The following is a 27,563-nucleotide window of genomic DNA, read 5'->3' as shown; positions in this document are numbered from 1 at the left end:
CTCACAGCAGCCACTGTTAGCTTTCGACAGAACCCTTCCAGTGACTAATTATAGTGTCAGCCTATCTGCGCCCCATGTCTGCACCCAGCTGTTCCACATGCTCCTTGGCCCCTGCCTATAGCAAAGAAAACTTTACTCTTACTGGACGCAAGTTCTTGTTCTTTACTTACTTCTTACTTCATTTTAATGGGTGGGTTGTTTAGTGAGTGGAGTGGGAGCCGATGGCAGGGGAAGCACTTCCAATGATGTTACATAAGTCCCATTGCCCTTATAAAAGGCTTACCTGTGTGTCCTGCTCCAAGGGATGATATTTGGAACTGATGCAGATATTTGAGAGAAACTGACCCAAGAAGGGAGAAAAATAGAAGACAAATAAACAAGCAGGAAGAAGTGGGAGGTGGAACACAGGGCAGTGGGAGAAGTATGTCCTGAGTGTATCAAAACAAAAAAACCACTCGCCCTTTTTCAAGCTCAATTGAAACATGAAATCACCTTGGGCGAGGGAAATATGACACAGTGTTATTTTTTTGCTGAGCTCCAATGCAAGCGCTCTTGAGAGGTAGAGACGGAGTGCAGAAGTTGAGCCAAGAGGACTAAAAGCGTTTGTTGTTCTTCAGCATGTTGATCCTGAGTGGAATCTGAGCTCCCTCCGCGCCGCTCTGCGCAACGCTGGAGGTCTGTGGCGAGGATGAAGCTAAAGGCTCGGCCCGCAACTCTCAAAGGGCCCGTCACGTGCCTCCTCGTCGTCGTTGCCGCGGCCGGCCCGCAGGGACGGAGATGGGGAGGATGTCCGATGCATCGGCAGTTTGTGTACGAGTAAACAACGTGCCGGGGGGGGGGGGGGGCAGCAGGAAGCTCTGGATGCTCCATTGTGCCGCGCGACCCGCCCAATTAGGCCTGCTACCGATCAACGACTGCGCGGACATCCTTCGCCGCGCCTGTATAAGCACACATCGGTCAGCAGCACATTTCCACTGACTTCCAGCAACTCCTTTTATGAACATTATCAGCATTTGCCCAGTTCAGCGCGAGTCCATCGGAGCTGACTGGAAGCAGCGAGCGGGGGGGGGTCAAACACAGTGCATCAGCGCTGAATCAGTGTTCCAGAGTTTACCCTGAGCCATAAGGCCGAGGCTGCTGAATACAGATGCAGCTGTAGCCAATCAATGCAGCCCAAACGGTCCTCATTTCTCAGAATTTTTTAAAAAGGTGCACGTACAGTATAATCCATGCACAAATGAATTGGGAGGTAAGACATTTGTGTTAAAATATGCCTGTTCAGCTCTGCAAGATAACATAGAGGCACTTGAGTTGCCTGCCTTCCTCGTTCTAATCACTGTGATGTATTAAGCACAACCTGCAGTGCCAGAGGTCATTAATTCAGCAAATGAAAGCAATAATTAGCACAGACGTCCAAGTCCACCCACTTCACATGACCGCTATTAATATAAATGGATCTTAAAGGGATACGGTGCTTTCATTAGTATGCAAATGTATGCATCTAGGTGCTCCGTCAATCTGCTCCATAGGGGGAACGTGCACTGTGGTAGTTCCTAGCATGTATTGTTTTTCAGCACAAGCACACCCTGATTACATAATGTACCATGGAGGAGGGACATGATAGGAGAAGAAGCTTCTTCTGTATCAGCTGAATCTATGATCCAATTGCACAATCTTCAATCTCCACAACGTTTTAGATGTAGTGTCCCGTCTAAAAAAAACAAAAACATCTCCACTGTTTGCCCCCCCCCCCCCCCCTTGTTAGAGGCATGTCTGGTCTAGCCCCAGCAGAATCAGGCATGCCTGTGAAGGGGGGATGCTGTGACGTTCAGACCAACTAGAGCCTAAAATCCCAGCCCTGTCACTCATCTGAATGGAACCAGTCCATTAACGCAGCGGGGTTGCCACAGCAGAAGGCTCTGTTAAAAAAAAATGTAACCTTGCTAGATTTATGCTGCAACGTACTGTCATCTGGCAACGCACTGCGTTGGCCAATCAAATGCATCCAAGCGCACATTCCTGGTGGATTACTTTGTGATGTTTTTTGAACACAGGGCTGTTTTCGGTTTGAAGCCCCACAAAATGTGATGTACAGGTGTACGACTGGGTGGTGGTCATTTTGTGAGCAATTTTTCTAATTTAGTCTTAGTCCTGCTTCAAATGTCCTTGTTAGTTATTGTCATATTTAGTCAACCTCATCCTGTTTTTGTTGACTAAAAGTCTGATCATCTTTGCCTTAGCTTAGTCAAAGAAATCAGTAACTTTAGTAGAATAGTTTCAGTCAATGGAAACTATTTTAGTCTTTTTCAGTCATCAGATTGTACGTTTCAGTCAATCTAGTTTACCTTTCGTCATTGTTAAGTCCTCTTGACAGTGTTCCTTGTGTGCTGCCGGTGTAGTCCTGATATGGTGCGCAACGAAAAATAAAAGAGATTCAGAGGGTTTTTATTTTTTGAATAGCATTTTAGTCTCGTCGTTTTTATTTATATTTAAGTATATTCATAGTTAGTCTTTAATGACATTGACTTCGTCTCCTCATGTTCTGACAATAAATCTTGTTGACGAACATATTCAGCCATAGTTTTGTTAACGACAGTGACACTGCTCCAGGGTGTGTCAGTGCACCATGACATCACATTTGATGTGTATCACAGATAAAATGCTGTGCTTTGCAAAAATCTAAATCAATCAAGAACGTGACGTGTGCTGGTGGGAACACCAATGGAGCAGTGCAGGTTTTAGCGCCCCGTCTTGTTGCAGGGCAGATCTGGGGCTGCCTGGCAATGCCTGTTTTGCACTGAGGTTTATATGCACACAACCTGTGATCTGAAGCCAGCAACCAACTATCCAACCAGCCACCTCCACCTCCCTCTCCCTCTGTAAACAGCAGTAATCTGCAGTCCAGCTGCAGCTCAGGGACAGTGGTGGGAGTCAGGGGCACGAGGCGGCCATGGAGCCTCTAGGCTGTAGCCGAGGGGAGATGGGAGAATGTAGAATGTGGCTAATAATTAAAACACCTTCACAATCTGCCTGCACTTACTATTGTGATCAACATTTTTTGCCTCCTCATCTCTTTCTTTGTTTTCAACTTGTTCTTTTAAATTCCACAGTCATCCCACAACAGCTGGCCCTGTGTCAGTGCCTGCTTTACAGCAGGCTCTAGTGCCATCATTGTTTAACATAACAATAGACCTCCGTACACATCAGGGTGCTTCCCCACGTGCAATACATTAACAGCATTCCACTTCTACTTGCCCCTTTTTGCTATCCAAGAAAGACCCGACAGCACTGACTAGACTGTGCCATAAAACTGGGAGGCGGGGGGGGGGGGGGGAGGACCACCTATGTAGCGAGGCCCATTGGAGGGCCCGTTTTTTTTTACCGCCTCCCCACCCTCCCCACCCTCCCCTGGTTAGTGGGTATTACAGGCTTTTGCTGTCCGGCCGCATCAGCCCTCGCTGATGTCTGTGGAAACAAGGCAAGGTAAAAAAAACAACTATGAAAATATTGATCCAAGTGGTTTGATGGAAGAGGAAGATTTTGTGATAACGCTGCTTCCCGGAGAAGGACTTTGCTGTGTTTATGTGGGGCAATGATGAATGCTTGGACACCTGCAGGTTTACAAGTGGATTAAAAGAAAAAAAACGACCATTAAACACCGGTGCTATTACAAACGGCTGTTAGTGACGTAATATTACGTTTGGGCCCATTCTGTTTTTTGGTTTAATTTCCTGTAGCCGAATATATAAATCACTGTTTAACACCAAAGTTTAGTATTTATTGAGGGGAAAAACTGTTGTAGAGGCAGAGATCCCAGTTCCTCAACCAGCTGTGGCCTCAGTAAACCAGAATGCAATGCACATGTTGCTTTGAGTAAGAATCACAGCATTCACCCGGAAAAACAATCTCCTCACACTGTCACACTATGAGTTTGGGGATTTTAGCAACCTGAGCAATTTAGATTTTACAAATTAAAGCTGCACTACTCAATACTACTCATAGTGATGGACCCACAGGGAATTATCACGCAACTTCACTTCCTGTCAGTTGTACGGGTATTTTTTCTGTCTCTCAGCTGGTTGTTTTACGGCTCGCAATTTGAGTGTATTGGTTCAGTCTCTTCGCTACAATCAACCCTGCTTCCAGCCAAAGGCAGCAACTGTTCACAATGTGCTACCTGCCTGGCATCAAACAGCAGACGGACAAAGTCAAGAGACTATAGCTGGTGAAAACAGTGGAGCATTTAGCAGCTTAAGAGCGACGTAATTTCCCTCAGGAGTAGGTAGAGACCAAACCCAGAGCAAAAAGGAGAGTAAACATAGGACTTAAATTCATCAGGTGGCCAGAAACACAGCACCAAATGATTGCTAATGTTTCTCCGTGTCTGCTAGATGTGTACTGTAAATGGGAAACAGTTTTTTTAACAAGTTTGACATTACGACTTTACGATAATGTGTCTTTAATAATGTGTTTTTGGAGTTTAGTTCGTTCCACTGCCCCTAAGTGGCCAAAATATAAATGAATGCAGCTTTGAAGATACACATAGTTAGCTTCTAAAGGCTGATACCATAATTAGATAATATCAGAGTATACTATATCCTATAATATAGAGTAACTCTCATAGTAGGCTCATCTGATTTAGCTTTTTCAGACTAAGAAAGTATATTTTTATTCCTGGTAAATGCTCTTAGAATAGGTATGGTAATCATGCACTATTGCTTTAAAATATAAAATATAATTTACCAATATTTATATTTGAACAGTTGAATTAAATAAATATCGAAAAATCCTGGAGACTTATTCATTTTAATCATTGATTTTTTTTCCCCCCAATACCTTCACACAAACTGACATTACTGAAAGTGGAATTTTCCTCCGTGCAATTCAATTTACACAAACTAAATTCATTCCTTCCCGCAGTGAATCCTCCTCCCCCCCCCCCCCCCCCCCCGTCTTTACCTCACACACTCAGTGGGGTGAGTCTCTGCATCCAGACGTCAAAGCCACTTCTTGATTTCCAGGTAAGCCGTGATATCTGCACCGTCCTCGCTCGCCCTGGACAGCGTCTCTGGTGGGAGACACACCCAATCCCGTCTCTGTGGGAACCCAGCCAGTGGCGACCCACATTCCGAGAGATAACAGCAAGGGAAAACCGACTGCGATAGCACTCCATAACAAACCTGATAACACGCTATAAATACAAGACTTCAAGACGGCTTGATTCCATCAAAACGCAGAATATTTGCCTTTGAGCGCTGCACTGACAGCCAAGCTGAAGTAGTACAGTGACAAAAGGCATCCATCATAATTATAGCATGAGCCTTTAAGTTTACACCCACATGCTGATTTGTTTGTAGAGCGAAGATGTTCCATTTATCATGTCGGTTTAATAGGCTACCATGTAGGTCGGAGGAGGGAGCGTGTTGTTTTGGGCCGATGCAGCTTTCTTCAAATACACTTCTACATAGAACTCACACACAGACTGACTTCAGGAGTCCAAGCTGGCAACCGTACCGCTGCAGCCAGCGCCCACGTGATGAAAAAAGCATTTCCGTAAACAACGCGCCGGTCCCCAACGGTCCCCAACGGTCCCCAACGGTCCCCAACGGTGCTCCTTATTTGGGGGGAAAATTGGATCAGCTGTGATCCACGGCTCTGCTAAGTTATGAAACGAATGGAGTTTGTTGTCCCAGAGGTGGAGAGGAAATTATACTAATAAATTGCTCTGGGACAAACAGTGCGGAGTGATGTCTCAAACGCTGCAGCTCGTGCATGCTGGAGTAAACTGTAAAGTGCGTCTCAGGGTAGCAATCTGAAGTGGGATGTTTGGTCTAGCCCGAACGTGAGCCCACACTGCCCTGCCTCTCCGTCCGTCTAACGAGCAGCCAGGAAGTCCATCGTGTGAATGGGGCTCTGTTGTGTCTCTGTGGGGGTGAAGGCAGGGGTCAAGGGTTAATCTCAGAGGGCTGGGCGGTCACTTTCACGGGTCAGGGCTCAGAGGCTCTCCAGGCCTCGTAGGGTGGTGGTGGTGGGGACGAACCCTGAGGGATCAGGGTCACCGGTTTGTGTGCTTGCGCAACAGCACACTTTACACTAATCCAGGCATCTAATCAGACATACAAACAAACAGGACCTCCGGAGAGAGAAATCCGCCTTTCGTACATTTTGTGTTCTACATGGAAATCGAGATGAGATTTTTGGGAGAATCTCTCCCAGCGCATGATAAGAGAAAAATAACAAACTCAGGTTTCGGAACTCAGCTGGCAGCAGACTAAACCTTCAACCGAAATCTCTCATCAACCAACCGTCCACTGGAAGACTGCATGCAGCTAAATGCAGAGAGTGACATGGAAAGGTATGATTAAGTCGTGATTACACAGAGCAGGTATGGCAACCCCTCCCCACCCTCACCAACACACAGCAGCACCAGCCTCCACACACACACACACACACACACACACACACACACACACACCCTCCTCTACTGGTTCTGGCTCTACAGATTGCTCACACATGCTTCTGGCTTCCTGGCTTCCTGCCACCCGCCTCCCGCTCTAGCTCTCTTCCCCCAGCACAGGAAGCCCAGCAGGCAGGCGAGCGGAGCGGCGTGCTGAGGGTCTGGTGAGAAAGCCAGAGCACGGATCAGCGGGCCCAGTCTGGACTGAACCCGCAAAGTTCACAGTGGGTAACTCTGGACTCCAAAAACAACATTGAAGGCCCGCTCCTCATCGCTCACGGCAGAGTACTTCTCCGACTTCAGTGACGCGGGTCACGGGCCAGATTCTGGACGGTCGCTACACGGCGAGATGACTGGTTACGGTTCAGTGAGCCTGGTTTGCCTAAAGACTACATTTCTGATTTGGGGTATTTTAGTCTTATAAGCGCCAATATAAATGTGTCCCTCTCTCCCGAACCACATGCTTTCACTAAATCCTGCCATTTCTCCTGGGGCTGCTCGACCTTCACAGAGACCTTTTTACCGTTGGGTCACAGTTACACAGGAGATTTCTTTAGGATCGCCAAACATCTATGAAACATTTATATTTGCAGTACACCTTTGAGCCACATGAGGGAACCTGCATTTTCGTATTGTTCTAATAACTGTAGCCTACATATAAACATTGAATCTAATATGAAAGGCTAGCATGTATTCATTTTGGTTTTATTGGTGAGCCCAAAAAAATAGAGCTTGTTAACTCCGCCTGGATTCATTTATTTGGTCTCATTTATAAAATGATAAGGTGTATGTTTTCAATAAAAAAAGTTGTGATTTATCAAAAACATATCTCTTTGAGATGGCTGGTTTATCCATTATAGATAGTTTAAGATGATGAGGAAGTGGCAGTAAAAACGGTCAGGACAGAATTGCTCTTATACATTTATAGAATAAGTATTTTTAAACACTTACTCATCTGTTTTTACTAATGTTTCCTTTTTCTATTGGAAAAAGATAGAGCCAGCAGACTCTCAAATTTACATAAAAATGTATTTTGTGATGAAAACAAAAGTATTACCACATGCTAGCATAAATTGTGCCCTAAAAAAAAGAAACACCATTATCTTAGAAGTGAAACCATTTCCCTTTGTATCAGCTCAACTAGTACAGGGAATGCCATCTTAAAGGACTCTTCTTATATGGCTTTAAAATGGTAAAAATGATATGAATGTAGGCCAGGATTAGCTTTAGCTATATCTGACGTAATATACGTGCAAAGCTCAAGGTTTTAGGCTTTTTTTAGATTTTCACCAAAAATAAATTACCCAGAATTTAAAGCAGCACTAATCTAATGTTTTAACATAACAATGACCATGTAACGTGAAAGGTATTGCCATTAGTACCCAGCAGTTCCCCTCAATACAAAGGTGTATTAGCAGCTTTCAGCTCATTGTTTTGGTTTAAATCACTGTTGTGGTTCACTCTCACTCTCAGTGTACAACACAGGAGAAATGGGTTACAAGGTCCTCACACATGTGTTTTATATACTACAACTAGTATAATTCTGTGTAGGGAAACAAAACGTGGGCACCGTATCTACCAATCAAATGACAATGTTGACTTTTTGCCAGTAACATTGCATATAAGAGTCAGTGAATGATGTTGCTGGACGAGCTTGTACGGCCAAAGCACTGGCCTTGATCACGGCAGGCAGTCAAAGACAAATACAATGTATTCTGAATGCGGGGAGCCAGTTACATACGAATAACTGATCCACCACACAAATGTAACTGCTGTACTGTTACAAAGGGAGCAGTTCACCCTCCCGATGAAGCTCCGAGGTCAAACACAAAATGTTGCAGACTTACAAAACAGGAAGCAGCCAGCAACAGCCAGGCTGATCCAGTAAAGCTGCTTTAAGGATTTAATGCGAACAGTGGTCCACGGTTTTTGTTCTCTAAAAGGTCTTTCTTTCTTACTGTGGATAATACTTTTCACAGATTTTCACAAAAGGATGATTTAAGCGTTCATGTTCTAGTCGACCAGTCTGACCCCGACATTAAACCTCCTCTTCTCGACTTCACAAGACTAGTAAAAGTGCAGGTTTCACACCCGCTACCCATCTCACTAAGAGCATCCACTCCTCCCTCCTCACTTCTTCCTCCTGTGACGTCCAATGTGGTTATTGATATTTACTGTTGGGAGCCAGACGGCAGTGTCACCTCCTTGTGTTTGAGTTCAGGGAGAGGACACATTCTTCCGCCAGCCGGCCCAGACAACCCGCTGCTCTACCTGAAAAGACTCTTTAGTATTTACTCTCTACTGCTTGCTCTTTCTCCGTCTCTGTCCTTTACCAGCGCAGGCGCCAGGAAAGAAAAGTTGGGATTGAACGTTTCTGCAAACCGCAGATACGTTTGATGTTTAGGTATTTGCATTGGGTCAGAGCAAGTGACGCAGTAAATCGAGGAATGTTACGGAAAGTCAGCTGGTATAGTAGTGGTGGATGGGTCAAACAAGTCCACGACTTTCACCCAGGAGACTACTGTTCATGTCCCGTGTAAAACCCAAAATTACTTTACATTTGTTGCACAACATTTTTATGCTTCTTAGGGAAGAAAGTCCACAAAGGGCAGTAGTTATCTATTCACGTCACGTTGTTACGTTGCATTGTGGCATTGCTTTGTTATGTTGTCACATTATTACTTTAACGAAGCATGTTTTTTGTTACAATTTTAACCAAATTGTTGGTTCGGAAATGTCCACATGCAACGTATCTCGTGGTTTGCAGCAATATACAACCCCAACGTGTTTCTGGTGACTGGTTTTCCTTTCCTCTTCTTTCTTACAGTCATCTCAATCTCTAGCTCCCACTCTGTCTCCATGATCGTACCTGGCTTGTCATCACATAGATTTCTTTTAATTTGTATTAAATCTCTGGATGTCATCGATAGCCAGATGAAATTAAAAGAAATTTGAGGGGGGAAAAAAAAAGACGGCTATTTCTTCCTTCCTTCCCTCTTTCTGCCGGCACACACCCATGTTTTCATTAGCAGCTCAGGGCGGAGAGAGCAGGAGTTGGCCAGACAGCAGGGGTGGGTTTCATGTAACTGAAACTGGTGCAACAAGGCCTCGGAGTTGTCCTCTCTTCACTTACCGATAATAGCTCATTGCGGCGCAGTCATACGTTTTCTCGACTACAGATGACGGAGACGATGACTGACTGCCAAAGTGCTGTTGCACCCTGAGGATCCCTTTTCCTGTTTGTAATATATATCAGTAAGGACAGAATCCCTTTTGCAGATCCAATACATTTTAGAGCTTTTCTCAGATTATGACCTGAACAAGCAGAAACTGGAGCAGGGCCTGAGTGTAGCCCATATTTCATACGGTGCTGGTTAGCACCGAGTGAATTCTCTTTTTAGCTGTGCAGCTGGTAAAATTCCATTCAGTGAGAGAGAGAGAAAGAGTCGGTCCATAGATTCTGTATCAATTAGTGCTTGAAAAGGAGGTTTATTCTCAGATTTTGGGAGAGGAAAAAAAAAGCTAAGAGCGTCTCTGAACTCTAGAATAAAGATCTTTTCTGAACATCAATGTAGTTATTATTCAGGAGAATGGGAATTTTCTCTCTATTACAGCGCAGAGAATAGGAGGCTTGAACGCGTGCTCCCGGATCCAAAATATCAAAGCGTTAGCATAATTGCTATTTCAAGTAGAAGGGACCCAACTGTTTCCCCACTCCTCTTCACAGTTTTCTCGTGCAAAACTTCAAAGGCCCTCCGTCACTGGTCTTTTTATAACCCAGCTTTTTCCTCAGCAGTTAGACAAAAGGAGCAGAAACCAAACCAGGGACGTGAGCACAAAAGCAGGCCAGGCGGTCAAACGCAGAGCTACGGATCTAACAGATCTGACAGCTCCATCGCGCACTCACTGATTGGGTTACTCGTGGCTCGCAGATTCCCCCCCCCCCCCGAGGACGGCGAGCGAGACGGAAGAGGAGTTGTTTCGTGGCGACGTATAAAATGTTGTCTTTTCCATTTTTATGTAACAGTGGCCATTATTCTGTCGGGGCTGGGAAGCCTATTAAAAGGCATGACTCAGTTGAGATTCGGCTCATCATGCAAGGGAGGTAATGGGCAAGCATTTTCTGAATGAGTGGAAGGGGGAAAGAGAGATAACGAGCAGAGGTCGTCCGGGTTAAGATGAATACTTTTTCACCCATCCTCTCTCAATTCGTCCTCGGCGCTCGTGGCCCCTTCAGCACAGACTCCAGAGAGGACGGCAGTATTTATCCTGCTGTCACCTCTCACCTTCTCGTCGTTATCTCCCCATCCTGCCACTCTCACTCGCACTCTCCGGTAAACACTGGCCTGGACAAACAGAAGCGAGCGCCGCATTTGCTTTCATTCACAGATGGCCGTCACCCTCCCCGCTCTCCCGATCCGACAACACACCCCACTTTTTTTATTTTTGCTTAATTGCTTCTGGGCTCACGTCGGAGGCAAGAGTGGAAAATTCCACAGCGGTAAGATAGCTTCACTCCTGAGCTGCCTCGTTCCAAATTAAAGGCATGTGTGGAATTTTCGAGGCAGAGCTCTGACATGGGAGAGACGACGATGGAGAAGAGAGCGAAGGTGTCGGAGGGAATAGAGGAGAGGAGTTCGAAGAACCAGAGTACGACCACTTCTTCCCTCACAGCAGCTTCCCCTCTCCAGCTCCTCTCTCACCCCGTCTCCCCACGGCGACGGCCCGAAGAATAAAGGCATTATAGAGACTCAAGCCCGGCTGCACATGCCCCAAATGCCTATTTAATCAAAAGAAAATAAACCTGGCGAAATTCACATATTGGTGTCTGCATAAGTTAACCTGCCTCGCTGGTGGGGAATTGAAACCTGCTGTTGGAGCGTGGAGGCTTTTGGCCCGTGCCTCTTTACCCCCACGCCTGCTACCTAAACACAGCAGAGGGAGGCACACCCTGCACTCAGCTCATACATTATGTTTGAGAAAATGAACCCAGATGAAAATGTGGCTCTTGATTCACATTCTTATCGAAGACAAATTTTGAATAAATAGCTTTACAGAATTGCCTTTCTTTCCACATTCGTGAATTAGGAAGGATGGTGAAATATGATAAGAAAAAAATAATGTATTTTGGGTGTGCCGTGCTCTGAAATAAGCAAATGTTTTTCCTGATGTAGCAATTGAGCTTTCAGTGCACTCCAATATCAAGAGATTAACCGCTTCCCAAGGACTCCTATCTGCCTCCGCATCAGCTGAATTCGTACGAACTCTCCATCCCCGACACAACAGCTTTTGGGGCTTTCTCCGAACCACAACACAGCTCTTGTTACAGAGTATTTGAGGTTGGATTTTTGCGGAGAAGGGCCTCTGTCCAGGAAAAAAGCATCAACATCACGCTGCTCTCGGCCCTCGCCCGCAAGGCCTCTTCCTCTCCTCCTTGCTCCATTATCCCAGACAGGGCTATCGTGTTACCATAATGAATCCCTTCAGAGGAAAGGCCCGTCTCTCCCGGGCCCCCAGTCAAACTCGGATCCCCCCCCCCCCCCCCTCTCACTTCTCCTCTAATGTCTGTCCCTCTTCTTTTCTTTTCAAGGAGATGACCTCTAATGAACTCCAGCAGCGGAAACGCAACACACACACACACACACACACACACACACACACACACACACACACACACACACACACACACACACACACACAGCCTCTTCCGAACTGCCAGACAATGATGCTCTATTTCAGGGGCCCTTTCGAACGGATGATGGGATGATGGGATGCATCCTCATGCAAAGGGCTACTGGGCCAGGAGGTATTAGACATGCAAAACCGAAACATAACTTAAAGCCAAGGACCGAAATGGACAATAATAGGTCGGCTAATAGGTTTGCGTGACATGAAAGCCCCAGGGAGCTTGACCCTCGCAACCTTTCTCGATGTGACCTATTGACGTCGCTTGAGGGGAGCATGCGAGGCCAAATAATGCACCAGATTGATTGCTACCATTATATACATCTCAGCGCATGGACTGAAAGGTAAAAGTAGTACAGTGACATCACAGCGATTATATTGAGCACATAAAACACCGAGTGATTCACTGCTGAGGGATACTCTTTAAAAAGCAATGTTCCGGCACTTGCTTTCTGAACTGTTGCTTATTGCAGGGCATCTTCACACACCTCAGCTGAAGGAGTAGTTGACCTTCCAAAAAATTTAACAGTCGATAATACATCAAAAAAAGCATTTATTAATGTCTCCAGCGATAGTAGCATGTACTGACTATGCAATGCAGAATAGTAGTTGAACCGCATGTCATGTTGTTTTTACATTCAAAGCTTCTATTGAGGTTTCTGAATGAAGATTTGAATGTCTTTGCACATAGTTAAAGACTGCAAAAAATATATGAATCAAAATCTTAAAATGTGTTTCATCGGATTAACAGAGGTAGGCTTTTTTTATTGAATCAAATTTCTTTAATTGATGCGAGTCGTTAATACGCGCCTCCCAAGCAAGCAGGAGAGCACCGGAGTGAAATTGTTGTTTTTTTTAGGATTGAAGCAGAATAATTTGTTATTAAAACATTTTGGAAATGACTGCATCGATCTTTTTTTCAATACAGACTTTTGGACTTATCGACTACTGGAGTAATTGAAAAGTGAGTCAGAAACAATGCCACAGCCACCACTGAAATCTAATTATGCAAATAGTAAAATACTAATCATATTAGTGTGGCCTGAAGTTCATATCTGCAACTATGCTGAAATACCGGCCATCAGAATGAATTGATACGCACCGTTATGAATAATGCTTCGGAGCTTCTAGTTGGGACAGCCCTGCAGAATATGCAGACAAGTTTGGAGTGATTGGCATGAAACCTCACTTTTCCAGCGCTGGAAAACCATCCTTACACTCAGCCCTGTTCTCCTCCATACGTAAAGCAACTCTCAGATGACTTTGTCAAACCCATTTCTTGCAAGGTATTCAAGGAAATGGAAAAGTGCAAAAGTCACATTTTCCAAGGCTGACTAATCGTTTGGTTGGTGGGAATCTGCTGCATGCAATGAAAGATTATTAACCAATTTCCCAAGGTACATATCTATTCCTTGATGATAGTAGCTGGAAGTTATGATTTGTGTGCTGTACACCCACCTACTAATTATCCCCTAACAGTTCCCTACGAAGCATTTTAGAGCATTCAGCTCTTTGTTTTGGTTTAATGGCTTGTTGTTTTGGCGTTTCAGCCAAAAAGCTCTGATAAACCCACTGTGAACTACCTACAGTACGGAGCATCAACTGGTAATTCGTAGACGGAAAAAGGTCGTAACTAGCTGATGAGCATAATGAAGCATGGATCAGCTATAGAGCCACATATCTACATCAGGAGCTGATGGAAACCAAAAACCTGGTTAAAATGGACTCCAAATGAAAGCTGTTGTTGCTCTGTGTAGCTGGGTGTGTAAATAGGCGACGGTTTGATAACATGCTAACACGTTAGCCATCAGGTTATATGATTTTTACAAGTGTGAAATTTGGCAATGCAGGTTATATACTGTATGAGGTAAAATATGTCAAAACTACCTCTATGTGTAAGATTAAAACAATTCTAATTTAAAAGATTCCTCACGGTACGGTCCACCCAGTCTCTGACCTGAGGACATTGAGGACGAGCTGAACGCAACACACAGACTTGCACCAATTTCACCGGTATTGTAAACCCAAAAACTATTCCATCAGAATTATTTTTGGAAGCCATAGTCTACTAGAATTCTACACAAAGGCTTTGATAAAGTGAACCACCTCGTTCTTTCTGTGGACTTTTGACGGTCAGCTTTCCGAGGTAATTATTTCGGCTAATCCTTAGCTAGAAATCACCAAGAGAAACCAAGTAAACAAGGCACATTGACAGAAAATGGATACATAAAAAGCATTCAAGTCAATCAGTCTGGTCAGCCAGCCATTCTATCACCCAATCAGCCAGTCTCCCATGTAAGTGGGCCGCTACAGATGCTCTCTAATGAGCTGGGGAGTCTCTGATCCAGCGGGCCTCGCCACATTCCACCGGCTCTAATAAGACCATGTCCCGCTCAGTGAGCTGATAGCGGCTTCATTAACCACACTATGAACCTGCACAGGAAGCCGATAGGGGGTTTTATTAGGGTTTTATTACGCAAGAGGAACCAGGGCCAGTTTAATTGGAGCCACCGAGGAAGGTGGGAGTTGGTGGGAGAGGGGGCGATGCGGTAAACTGCGTTTCATCTCTCTGCCTTTTTCCGCTATTCTCCCTGATCTTGAGGAAATCAGAGGTGGAGGCGAAGGGAGAGATGAATGGAAATGTGCCGCAAAAATAGGATAATACTCCTGAGGACGGGTTTATGTTTGTTCCCTTTTCTCTCATTGCTGCACAGCTAACCTCAATCCTGTTGTGCCGATGGCAGGCATCAGGAGCTGTTTGAGGCGAGGAGTTGTGAAGTCTGACAGAAGCAGGAATGGGAGGTATTCTCAGATGTTTTGAGGAATTTGGGTTGATTCTAAGTATGGATACCTCCGCAGTTAGTTCAGGGCCTATATTTAACCAACCTCTCAGTGTAGATTTTTCATGTCAGAGTGCAAGAGGTGATACAAGATATGCACTCCCAATTTTAGCTGCAGAGATAAATATGAGGTGTAGACCTTGTTCTCCGCGACAACACACACTCGTAGTGACGCTGTGATGAGTGAGGTACAGTACTATTGCTGTATTTTTGCATTTCCTTTGAACAAAAAATCCGATTCCCCACTCATGATGCACACATCTGGATGAGTTCATGTGACATTGTGGGGGCGGGGGTGAGTGCTGGGTCCCATGGACTGAACACAGATACAATACTGATCTATGTGAGCCTGCCAGCAGAGCCACTCGGAGCTCATACTGACACACAGAGCTGCCTTTGTGGCTTCCGCCCTCACACCCATATTGTCCTGAACCGAGCCCACCAAGTTAAGTGCTTGTTTCCACCCTTCCCTTGTAGCATCTGCACCTTCCACTGGGCTCAGAAAAAAAAAAAAAAAAAAGAGCATTGTCTCACAATACAAGAGCAAATATGTGTTTGTTTGACCCACCCGCTCTGTGTGGATCTTCTCTCTTTATATGCTATTCATTACTGCACCACGAAACTTTCAATGAAGGCAGGCTCTATTTACTATGTCACTTGCTCTGCCCAAATGCAAAAAAACATCCACATTCAAATAATAACAACAATATATTGTTACAGTTTAAGCATTCACCCTGAACACTAAGCTGTAGTTACTGCTCTCTGCCTTCAAAGGCCATCGTGGACATCTGACCACACTGTCGCCGAGTCATTTGTGCACTTTAATCCAGTTGAGCGTGGCATTTGGATGGTGATCCTTCCTCTCCCAGCTCCTAACAGCAGCCTAATGATGAGTTTGAATAAGTCTCTCTCTGTCGGGCCAGCGGCAGCACAAGGCTTGTTTTCAGTCTGTCTCATTTCATTCCCGTCGCTCTTTCTTACACACAGATCTCCAATTTGTACTTACTGGAATACAGTGAGGCGGAGAAAAAAAAAAAAACAACAACAGTCCAAGTATTTCAGGAATTCACCAGCCACCTACAAGTGACATCTGAAATTAATTGTGCATGGAGGAGTAGAGGGAGGAAAATGTTTTCCATAGAAGTGAAAAGCGTGGAGGCCGCAGTCTATATTGCATGAGCAATAACGCTGACGGAAATCAATCTTTTACACTGGGGAGGGATGAAAATACTGCGGCTTTGATTGGAAAAAAAATTATGGAAAAAAAAAGGAGTCCCTAGTTTCTGAATATAAAAACGGAGCCTCTGAATTGCATCTTTATGATTTCCTGGAATTAATGCCATTTCGTCTGAATGGATGGGCGCCAAAGGAACCCAAACACTGAAGAGTCTGACCTGAAGGAGTATAAGCTTTGTGCTGCATCAGTGTTCCGTGTCTGTGAACTTGCACCAAAATTTGAACCAATAGTTGGCAGGAGCCATTCAATTTAATGACTAAAACATAAAATCAGGGGCTGCTCCACAGAGTTGCTGGAGCCATAAGATACTAAGATGAGGTGTCACACCAAATAAACTCCACAGTCTGTGCTGAGTCACACAGATCTCTAATGTTTCCAAAAAATGAGCAGCCACATTTATTGGTGCCCACAAAAACGGGAGTTGTTTACTACTACTACGCTCCACTGGTGGGAAGAGAACATCACTCTGTGATTGATCTGCTCGTAGCTCACATACATTTGCAACTGGTCGGGCATTTCTTGGCTATAAATAATCACGAGCCAAAAATGTTTGGAACCAGTGCTGTAAACTGTTCGGCAGTCAAACGCGGATATTAATTCTGTAGCCTTCATAACTTCTGAATCTAAAACACTGCTGTAGTCTCGAGTGTGAACTTGAACTAGCCTTGCGGCTGTGCACGTGTGTGTGTGTGTGTGTGTGCACACGTGTGTGTGTATCTACTCAGTCCGTCCAGTGATGGGAGCCAAGGCTGGAGCCGGCATGCAGGCGGCTCTCACCCAGCTGATAAGGCCCTCACTGGCTGCGGTGCAGACTGTAGATTAAGCTCTTATAGAAAAAGGGAGGAGAAATCTGGCTTGTGAGGATGAGGAGGGAGAGGGGATGTTAGTGATCAACCCGCCAGCACAGGGCCAACACTATTATCTCTGCAGCCCCAACACTGTACCCTTTCCAGCACCACTGTCCTTTGAATGGCCTCGTCTCTACCCTCCTTTAGGGGCCTATCCTACACACTGGGCTGAGCTGACTGAGGGTTGCATCAACGGTACATTTTAAAAAAGGTCCAATATTCATTTTGTTTTCATGACTTAATCTTTAATATTTTGCAGCTTTGATAAAAAATGATCTCAGTCAAAGTTCTGCGATAATTAAGAAGAGCCGCTTTCACATAGCAATTATAACAGGGCCCTGATAAAGCTGAACAGGGTCTTTGGAGTTCAAATACAACAGCGCAGTGTCGCCACTAATTTAACAAATATTGCCCCGGTGATTCCTCGGAGGGTTCCAGGAAAGAACTGTAATTTGGACCTAATCTTTGCATACCTGTATACATAAAAAAAAAAAAGTCTTTAGGTTCCACTCGCAATTAATTGGAAGTGTTCAAAGTGAACATTTTCTAATTTCATTCTACAAGTACAACTAAGCAAAAACGAGCTCTTGCACATTGTCATCACTGATGGTAGATTCATTCAATGGCTACATTTCAGTATCAGGAAGAGCCTGAACAAGGTTGCTGTGCCGAAACATATACAGCCACCCAATCGTGAGATTGAAATAATTGCTGGAGAACATGTCAGGCGTCTTTTAGTCAGTCTGTAGCAGGTATTTGTCTACAGGAAAGTACACAGTTTGACATAAAGTATCCCTGTTTTCCTGTAACGAGTACCAAATTACTTGGTTATTTCCAGGACATTTCCTTTAGGACATTACAGTCCTGTAAATAATAAGCATCACCCTGATCTAGTTTAATCTACGGAGGAACGAAACTCTCAACTCCTACATTGAAATACCGTACATCAAACCACTCTCAGCCTCTTCATGGAACGGCGGCAGCTTTGACAAAACAACAAAGCGCGTGTGATGCTGTAAACGCAGCAGCCTGAGCTCTGGGGACGTGGAGTCACATGTACGAATGCGGCATCACACATGCATTCTCCAGTCACCGAGTAAACGCACCCAGGAGAGCTTGGTGGAGCGCTGTGTTCCATGGACACCCGCCCACGTCCTGATCGCAGCGGCACGGTGGCCATGTGTGTGTGTGTGCGCGCGCGCTTGTGTGTGGTATATACCCATGTGATTAGTTGGTCTTCCATCACAAGCATGCGGTCACTGTCTCAACGGGGGCCTGATCTGGCCAGTGTTGAATGGTCGTAGCCTCTCTACCGTCCAGCGAAAGGAAGAATGCGCAAACCACCGCGGTCGCTGACACTCGGAGGCTTTGGCCGCCAGTGACTCTGTGCCAGGCTCCGATGAAGCGAGCCGCGCGTCCTACACCGAGACAATGGTGCTGTCGGTGGACACAGTAAGTCCCAGGCGCCAAGTTGGTTCCCAATTGTTTGCCTCGTGTTTTCATTGTAGGGACACGGAGGCGCAGGCTGCCAGTGACTGGGGCCACTTGAATACAGTTTCCAATAAGCACATTCTTCAGCCAGTACACACCTCCGCAGTTGTAGCTCTGCAGCCGGAGATACACACAGTGATAACCTCGTGCGCCTCGGCCCGCTCACTTTCACAGCCAAACGTGCTGGTGACGCGTGGGGAAACTTCGGAGAAAGCTGGAGATCGGGTCCCCCAGGGGCCGCCACGGTGCTTGTCCCTCAACCACGGAAACCAGCGTAAAGACCTCTCACAATGTCGCGGGGACAATTCATGGAACTGCCCGAGGAAGCGCTTTGGAGATTACGCTCTCCACGCTGCTCACAGGTCTTTGTGGAGTCGGCGGAGGTAAGTGGAAGGAGTGGCGTGGTGATCGGACGGCTTGATAAAAAGTAGTTCTGAAAGTGTTCCAACTGATAAGGCCTTCACATCAGACATGTTCTCCAGAAGCAAAGCCCTGTTTTTTTTTTTGAATCTCAAACGCTCACAGCACTCTGCTACATATTAAGGGGGCATTCAACCTCGAATAGGTGCCAAGATCTTTTTCATTTCTTGTTGTTTTTCCTACTTTTCCTCCCGCACCACATTTCCTCAAATCCCTCCCATGTTTTTGAAACCCTCGGGCCACCTCTCTACATTCTTTCAGGCTCTGAAGGCGCATTAGGAGCCCGAGAAGAAGGCAGCAACATAAACTTCTGGCCATCACCCTGCTGAACCTCTGGACTTCCTGAGAGGGGGCCGATCCATCTTGGACTTTTCGCCAGTTTTCCTAATAAATCAGAGCCCAAGGTGTGCCGCCTGCAAACACCTCTGAGGAAGGTCACCGCTGGCCAGGTTAGCCAAACACAACCTCGGCCTCTTTGCACACTCGAGTGCTCTATCACCGGAAGTCGGCCACATAAAACCTTGCCCCTGCAATGGTTAAGATGCCTTAGAAAAGAAAAATATGATTAACCTTGACATTGAACTGTGGCAACCTTTTGGCAAGTGGCCACAGTTTCTATCTATCCCTGTAATTACCCCATAAACTGTTCAATAAATGGAGAGAGCGAGAGAGAGAGAGAGAGTGCCATTAAAGAGGGGTCTATAAATTATAAAAAAAAACAGAACAGCACATTTTAAACCACCAAATACAAATCAGAAGATCTAAGGCGGTGACATCTGGCTCCTTAAAATGAACCCTAAAAACACCCAGCAAAGCCGTTTCATTGAACCCTCCTGAGGTGCCGATTTCCCCACCCGATGCATCTCCAGCCGCCACGTCTCTTAAACCGCTCTGTTGCTCCACCAGAGCAGATCTGTCACTCAGAATTAAATCACTCATGGAAATAAACAAACTCCACAAACCTCAAAGAATGCTGCCACTCTTGAGAGGAAAGAGATGACTGAGATAGAAAGAGAGGCACGTTGAATTTGCCAGAAAAAAAAAAAAAAAAATAGTACAGAGGAGGCAGGGACAGTGAGTGAAGTTCAAAACCAGGGGGGGTGCGAGGCGGTGATGGGCTTTCTTCTGCCTCGCTCTTTTCCCTCCCAGCCGTGCGGTGCCCCCGTGGCATTAGGTGGACGGGCGGCAGGAGGGGAGGTAGTTAAAAGTCTATCCTCTCACCCTCTGACCTCCCACCGATATGAGCGGAAAAACAGCTGTGTGCTGCACACTCCCTGCTCCTCAAACGCTGTCCCGTGGGCCTGAAACACTCACATTCAAACACACACAGGCACACTCATAGGATGTGAACCTGTAGATGCACTCTTAACACGTGCAGCCCTAAGGTCTCCTCTCTTTCCACTATTCCACAGGCACATATATACATTATGTAACTTTGGGGGGGGTAGGTAGGATGTGACTGACCTTTTGGTGCTTCAGCCACATTTCGAGCAATGTGATCGTAAGCTGGAAACTGAATCAAGAGTTTCGCGGTACGTCTCTCTTCACATATTTAACATATCAATCAGTGGGTTTTCGGAGAGGTCGATCGATTCAACAGACTTTGCCACAAAGCTGGCTGACTTTGGTTCCAGTGAAACGGGTGACCAAGTTAACGGGCTGTCTGCCTCTATATACATTTTACACACGCTAGCACCATTATGTCACCGCTTTAGATCGTTTGCTGCTAAAAAATTGAAATCCAGATGTAACACTTGAGGAGGATGTTAGAGCTCTTTGTAGCAGATAAAAAGGCAGTAAAGTGTCATCAGATGAGTCAAAAATAAAAAAAAGTACATTAGCAATACACACTAGTGCAAAAACAAACATCAGACTATGTGGCTAGCTAGGTTAGCTTAACACTCTGAGAACCAGCCTTTTCAACTAGCTACTGTAGCTGAAGCTAACTTAACTAGCCAGTGTGGGTTGTGTTAATAACTCAATCACAAGTTAGCTTTAGCCAAGTTAGCTATAGGTGAAAAGGCTGGTGCTCAGCTACCAGTGTTTCTAGGTCTACAAAATGCTCTATGATGTTACACATCATGAACAACAGAAGCTTTTCTCTTCCAACTAACTGGAGGGAAAAGAAGCTTAGCTGCTCTTCCTCCGCTCCTTTTAAACGATAGTCTTGATGTATTCAGTTACATTTCTGATGCGTCCGATTCCCTTTTACTGCATTTTGTCAGTTCTGGAGGGCCACGACAAACGAACCCAGTGTTTTCAGTTTGCAATAAAAGCTTGATCATTCCATCTGTATTGTAACATTAATACAAAGAAATATACCCACAGTGACTTAGTTTGAGGTGTAAACAGATGTTGGCGATCAGTATAAATCATAACATCCATGCACAACATATTTTGAATCAAATGAACATGTGAATCTGCAGTCTTAGCTCTTAAAGAGCCACTGGAAGGACTCTTTAGGAGTGGCTTTAATTACAACAGAGTAGGCAAGTCTACAGTGGAGTACACAGTAATCACTCCCTTACTCCAGGTCCCAAACATTATGCACGCACAGGCCTCAGTAACGCCCTCCAGTGTCCATGTTTGGAACTACAGTCCAGCAGATGATTTTAACTGCGGAAGCTGCTCCTCGCCTCCTCAGCGAGGCACCACCATAACACCAGGAGGTGTCCACCAATGCACGAGTTAAAGTGGTAGTAAGAGGATGGAGCTGCTGTCTGAGAACTCCCAAGAGTCTTAGCTTTTCTTATGCTGATTGGTATTCTTCAAGGACTCCAGCAAGCTCTTGATCCTCTCACTGGCGGGCTCCCGTCTCCTTTTCTTGCGACCTTTGATCCCCGCAACCTGCGAGGGCATGAGGAGGGTAGCGAGTCCCCAAGGTGTGGGAGCTTTTCCCGCATTACCACCTCTGGGCGTGTTGGTGTCACTCTGCTGGAGCAGCCAGGAGCTCTCCTGGCACAACGCCACAAAGCGGTCCAGCTGTGTGACGTTGACGTTCTTGCTGACGTTCAGGGACGTTTCGAACGGGTTCTGGATGTGCAGCGGGGCTACCTCCGGCTTGTTCTGCTCTTTTCCCTGGAGAGAGGAGAATGGGACAAGGCTGGTAGATGAAAACACATTCGTGAGCAGCAGCCATGAGCTCAGTCCTGTATGGACTGTATGTTATGGTCCATCTATCTTGTTGGTCATGGTTTTAGGCCTTTGCTGGTGTATCTGGGGGAACCTATAGCTGACTGGAACACCTCTCAGCAGGCAAGCAGATGGGAGAGGCAAACACGTGGACATGGCTCTGGAAGACATTTTGACTCGACTTGTGAAGAGTGAGAATAATTCAGAAAGGGGAACTAACAAAATACCAGGAATGAGCAAGACTGCTATGGAAACCTGTTATGCACGCCGAATGCGATCGCAACGGAAGCGTATATGAACTGCACTGTCAAGCATCAATGTGTGGGTCAGAGAGAAGTCAAGAACCTCCCGTGGTCCACTGCATGCCGTATCCAGCCTGAAGTCTGACAGTAAAAGGGGCTGGAAGGATAACGGGATGGAGCTGCGGTGGGGAGGTGGAAGGGACAGAAGATAGCAACATAAAGCCATCAGTCAGAGGAGGGGAGCGAACCGGAGAACTGTAGCACCGTAAAGCAGATTTATGGCTGTTGGACCACTGGTGAAAGCCTATAGGTACGGGTCACGGCCACCGTCTACCTGCAGGCTTCCTCTGCCGTGTCATACTTGATATTAGTCTCATATATTAAGCCGCAGGGTCTCTTCTTTCCCAGCGACATCAATTCATTAAACTCCAAGCACGAGCAAAGCCCCTGCATCGCATATAATGTGCCACCGAAGCACGAACACCTACTTCATCAACTTAATTGTCTAGGGGCAAAAGTAATCGGTAATAAATAGAATATCATTTAATGTCCCATATTCTTAAAAGGTATGTTAATTAACTATCCTGTACGGCTCGAGAGGAGAAACAGCCCTGATATTACCTTTCAGACACATTCCAACCGTTTTGGCCTGATCTTTCCTCTCCATTCCATTTACAAAAGCTCCAAAGTTCCACTGTAGACGCTCTTTCAGTTAAGTATTACGCAGGCAACAGCATACTGGGTCTAAATGGAATAAATATGTGTTTGTTTACACTCAGCCTGATGGAGCTCCTAATTGGGATCGCAGCTCAAGGGCGCCGGGCCCTGTGGGGCTGCCATCAATCACACATGACAAGGACAGCTGTCATCTGTGTGTGTGTGTGTGTGTGTGTGTGTGTGTGTGTGCGTGTGCGTGGGAAGACGCCATTCACCAAACACTGCCTTTATTACCAACAGATTTCTCTGCTGGAGCTCAGCTCTGGGGCTGGGAGGAAATGTTGAAAGGAGGTTGAACTGGGGGCTCCCTTGAGTGCTGAAGTTCTTTCTGAATACATTTTTTTATTCGCGCTCTGATTTCTCAGTGATGCAACAGTTTGATTTTCAAGTAAAATTATGTTTTAATGGTGACTGGTACTGGATTTTTGAGGCGGTTACCATTAAAAAAAAAAAGGTATTTGAGAGTAAATACAGTTAACTTTTTTTGTATTAACACACAACATACGCAAACAGGACGCCTTGAATGTGTTATCTTAAAGAATGGTCCGTGCTTTCTGGTGGACAAACACAGTAACATTGACAACATTTCACAATTATATAAACCAAATGTTTTGGCATGAAACAGTTTCAGCCACAGTGCTTGCGTGATATTTAGCACCTGTTGTACGAAAGGAAGTGGTAATAATGAAAATATGGGGTTTTGGCACATTTGGCGTAGAGTCGATCCTTCTTTATCAGGCAATACTGACGATCGGTTCCTCAAAGGTTAAGACCTTTGCTAACGAAAAGTGCAGAGTAGCAACATATGAGCAATAAGTTGGATACAACACTACTCTTCTGCATAAGAGATACTGATTATGAGATACATTTACCACAGATCCACAGGTGACCATGACATTCGTCTAGTTTCTCTCCAAGCATATTTAACTATCTGACTGTAGCCTTTGTGTTAATCTGACAGCATTCCATTCAGACTTGTACAGAGTTTAAAAGTATTACAGAAATGATACAAGTTCTGACCGAGCAAGATGTTTGAGATTTCTCTAGATTTCTGTTATGTAAAGGTATCTTGGTCATTCATTCAGACATGTAACATTGAATGTAAATAGAAGCACAGCCTGTGTGAGTCTAGATCACTTTGTGTATTACTTGTTGTGACTGCATGCCAGTAATGAGTGACTTTAAAATGTTTGGATGTGTTTTTGTCCTTTAAACTTTTGATTTCTACGAACGACTACTAACTGAACACAATGTTGACTTATCATCACCCTCTAAGTTGATTTGGCAGACGGTTGCTTATTTACTGCACACATCCAGCATTTACAGATGAATAGTATCATTCATGTCAAATATTGACTCTGATCTAACTCCGTTTTGGTCTCTACCAACTCCTGAGAAAAATATCCATCCCTTTAGCTGCTTAATGCGCCGCTACGTTCATCAGCTAGTCTCTAACGCTGTGGTTTGATGATGGTTCTGAGCCGGTAGTGTACAGTGGGTTTCACACTTTTCTCCACTGCCTGCTGAAAAGGACACTATTGACACCATTGATTTTAAATGATCATAAAAAGCCTGCTTTAAGATAAGCTAAAAAGTCAAAAGATAATGTAAAGTTGTCACAATCGGGCACATTCTTGGGTTACATGGGACTTAATGCATGTGAATAAACACACATACCTTTCGGATACTTATGGACATCTTGTTGAATGCAAAGGTGGCGTAGAACTCAAAGAATTCGCACAGCAGTTTCTCTAGGACAAAGAAAAGTCAAGTTAGCGGCTAACAGAAACGGCGGTATCGGTCACACTGAACTGCAGCCCCACGGCCTCGTTTCCACGCTGCCGTGCTCACCCAGTGTTTCCGCGTTGCTCGGGAGCTGGATCTTGCCGAAGTCGCTGACGAACGTGCAGTCGTTCCCCTCAATCACGCTCTTGTCCCCGGGACCTTGTGGGACGGGAGCGGAAATACAAGGTAAATTACTGCCACTACACGCCTATGATGGCCATAAACAAGACACAGATGGATGGTGTGGGTGCGTTCACAGAGAGGAGGCAGAAATACACGAGGGCAAGGAGAGAGAGAGAGCAGGTGCATGAACGTGGTCAAAGAAGAAGAAGAAGAAAAGAGGGGCCTGGGATCACGTCCTTGCTTGGCTGGTTTGCTTCTCAAGCAATGCCCTTGTTACCAGTCTCCTTCATCGCAATGAGGCCGGTGGTGGTGTGTGCGACTGCGTGCTACACCACTGTTTAAATAGCTGCCTGCATGCGTGCGTGTCCGGAGGAGGCGGGGTCATCGACCTTCCCAGAGTGATGGGCCTTTTATTGTCCCGTAAGCACTTTGTGTGATAGAGTCTGCGCTGAACGGGGCCAAGGAGGCGGGGGAGACGGGTGGAGGGGTGGGGGTGGGGCGGTAGATTGCTTTTGGAAGGCAATTATCTGGCAGCCAAGGTGACAGAGTGGGGGGAGAGATGGAGGAACTGCAGTGGACTTAGGATAGATACGTCCACACTGCTCCGTTTCCATTTTAAAACGCATATCTTTTGCTACGCTTACGCCAAGCGTCCACACTACTCCGGAGTTTTAAGCCCCCAAAAACTAACAGGTTTAGAAACGCTACCGACTAACTGTGTTAGTTTGAAACTTCCAGAGTTGCCTCTTAGTGCGGACGTGCGGAAACGCAGACCTTTGAAAACGATGACGTAGACGCCCGCGTTCCCTACTTGATTGGGTCTTAGACGTCACAACACGTCCTTCCCCCGATTCGCCGCGCCGCCGGGAGAAAACAGACGACAGCCATCTAGCTGTGTGTGTCGCCCATTTATTCTCAGCAAAATGAGACAGTGACGATGATCTGTTGAGCGCCGGCAGCATCAGCCAAACATTCTCTCACGAGCTTCTTAAGTGTGAAGATTGTTCTTTGTCTGTTCTCAAGCTTAACAATATCTGGAGGGTTTGGGCTGTTTGGCCAGACAAAAGAGCTTTTTGGAAATTGGAATCAGACATTTTTTGACTGAATTATTATCAGATTAATCAATCAGAATTTTTTCTTGAAATGCTTTCTAATGTATAGACTTCTATAGTTGGTAAGGTTAATATTGCACATTGTGTCTATTGCAGAACACTGCAGTTTCTTTCGTCTAAAAGTGTTCTTTACATTTGTGTCAAGAAAAAGCCCCCCCCCCAAAAAAAGAAGTTGATCCTCAAAAATAAATGAACTATAAAGTGACGTGATATCTACTGAGTGGGAGGCGGTGCTGGTTCGTACCTGCAAGGTCCCTGAGGTGGTCCAGCGTGGGGATGATGGAAGGGCTCCTCCTCTGCAGGAAGAACAGCACCATGACGGTGAGGGAGAAGTTGGTGATCCAGGCCCCGGGGATGCTGCTGGTGATGCCGTGAGCTCGGGCCCAACAGCGCACGGTGAACACCAGATGACGCACGCGCGGGTCCAGCTCTCCGTACAGGTAGAGCAGCTCGGTGCTCTTCATCGCCACCCTGTGGAGAACGGACAGAATCACTACTCCTGTCCTGCTGCGTGTCGGGCTTTGTCGTGGCTCTTCGTTTCAATATTGGAGAGTGGAGACTTCCGATACAAGAGCCAGTGGTACACTTCACTGGGTGAATATTGAAACATGTTTGCATTGTTAGCTTGCTCAACTATCCAAAATGACTTACAATTAACTGCATAGAAATTCAGTTCAGTCTTGCCAAATAGGACATGCAGCTCCCTTCAGATTATTGCGTGTTTTAGTACATCTATCCTTGTTAGATTGTTCGTCGTTTGTGTTAAATATGTCACCATGTAAGAGGATCATATTCTCAATGCTCTTTACCGATAGTGTAGGCACCAGAGTATCCTTTTGTACAGTAGATATTTCTCAGAAATCCTCAGAATAAACCTCTTGATGTCAGTCTCAGCCTTTTAGTGTCCTTCATGCCCTCAAGTGTCTGGATTTGTGCTCTTATTTAGCATAATCTCAACATCTGTTTTTGATCCCAATGCGTCACCGCCTCTCGAGTTCCGAAAACAGAATACTGTACTATGTTCAATGTGAAGGGTTAGTGAAACTAAAATCCTAACGCAGCCACCACTAGAGAGCAGCCTTCAGCTTGTCACAGTGACTGCCTCAGTCACACACACACACACACACACACACACACACACACACACACACACACACACACACACACACACACACACACACACACACACACACACACACACACACACACACACACACGGCAGGAAAGTGATGCACTTCAAAGGTCTCAGAGCAGTTTGAGAAAAGTCCCCCTCACATCCACCCACAGTGGTTCAACTCCATTTCCTTAGAAACTGCAGAGTGGTTTTCTGTACATTAGCAGGTGTGTGTGTGTGTGTGTGTGTGTGTGTTTTTGTGTTACCATCGGCAGAGACCATGGTGTCTTAAATGTTTAGGAGGGAAGAAGTGAAAGACAAACAAGCCCCCTCTTTTGGCCCTCCTGTTCAGTTTCACTG

At 45.6% G+C, this 27,563-nt stretch overlaps 2 protein-coding genes across 3 annotated transcripts in view; both read right to left on the bottom strand.

The window, feature by feature from the left end:
• jcada (junctional cadherin 5 associated a) overlaps positions 1-5,038 on the bottom strand; it is a 36,100-nt gene extending 31,062 nt beyond the window's left edge. Inside the window, exon 1 of the mRNA XM_068710102.1 lies at positions 4,960-5,038. The gene's annotated coding sequence lies outside the window, so the exon portion shown is untranslated. The remainder of the gene's footprint in view (positions 1-4,959) is intronic.
• Positions 5,039-21,251: 16,213 nt separating this feature from the next.
• mtpap (mitochondrial poly(A) polymerase) overlaps positions 21,252-27,563 on the bottom strand; it is a 9,706-nt gene continuing 3,394 nt past the window's right edge. For both annotated transcript variants that reach the window (XM_068710094.1, XM_068710095.1), the window contains exons 6-9: positions 26,334-26,560; positions 24,921-25,013; positions 24,747-24,820; positions 21,252-22,056 (exon numbers count right to left, since the gene is read on the bottom strand). In XM_068710094.1, coding sequence (XP_068566195.1) covers positions 21,718-22,056; positions 24,747-24,820; positions 24,921-25,013; positions 26,334-26,560 — 733 coding nt within the window. In that variant the 3' untranslated portion in view covers positions 21,252-21,717. The remainder of the gene's footprint in view (positions 22,057-24,746; positions 24,821-24,920; positions 25,014-26,333; positions 26,561-27,563) is intronic.

The sequence above is a fragment of the Cebidichthys violaceus genome, unplaced genomic scaffold (genome assembly GCF_023349555.1).
Source record: "Cebidichthys violaceus isolate CVI_PGR_0920_01 unplaced genomic scaffold, fCebVio1.0.p SCAF_15, whole genome shotgun sequence".
In the NCBI taxonomy this organism is placed as follows: domain Eukaryota; kingdom Metazoa; phylum Chordata; class Actinopteri; order Perciformes; family Stichaeidae; genus Cebidichthys; species Cebidichthys violaceus.
Note: the sequence above shows the minus strand (reverse complement) of the source record. Positions and strands in the feature narration are given on the sequence as shown.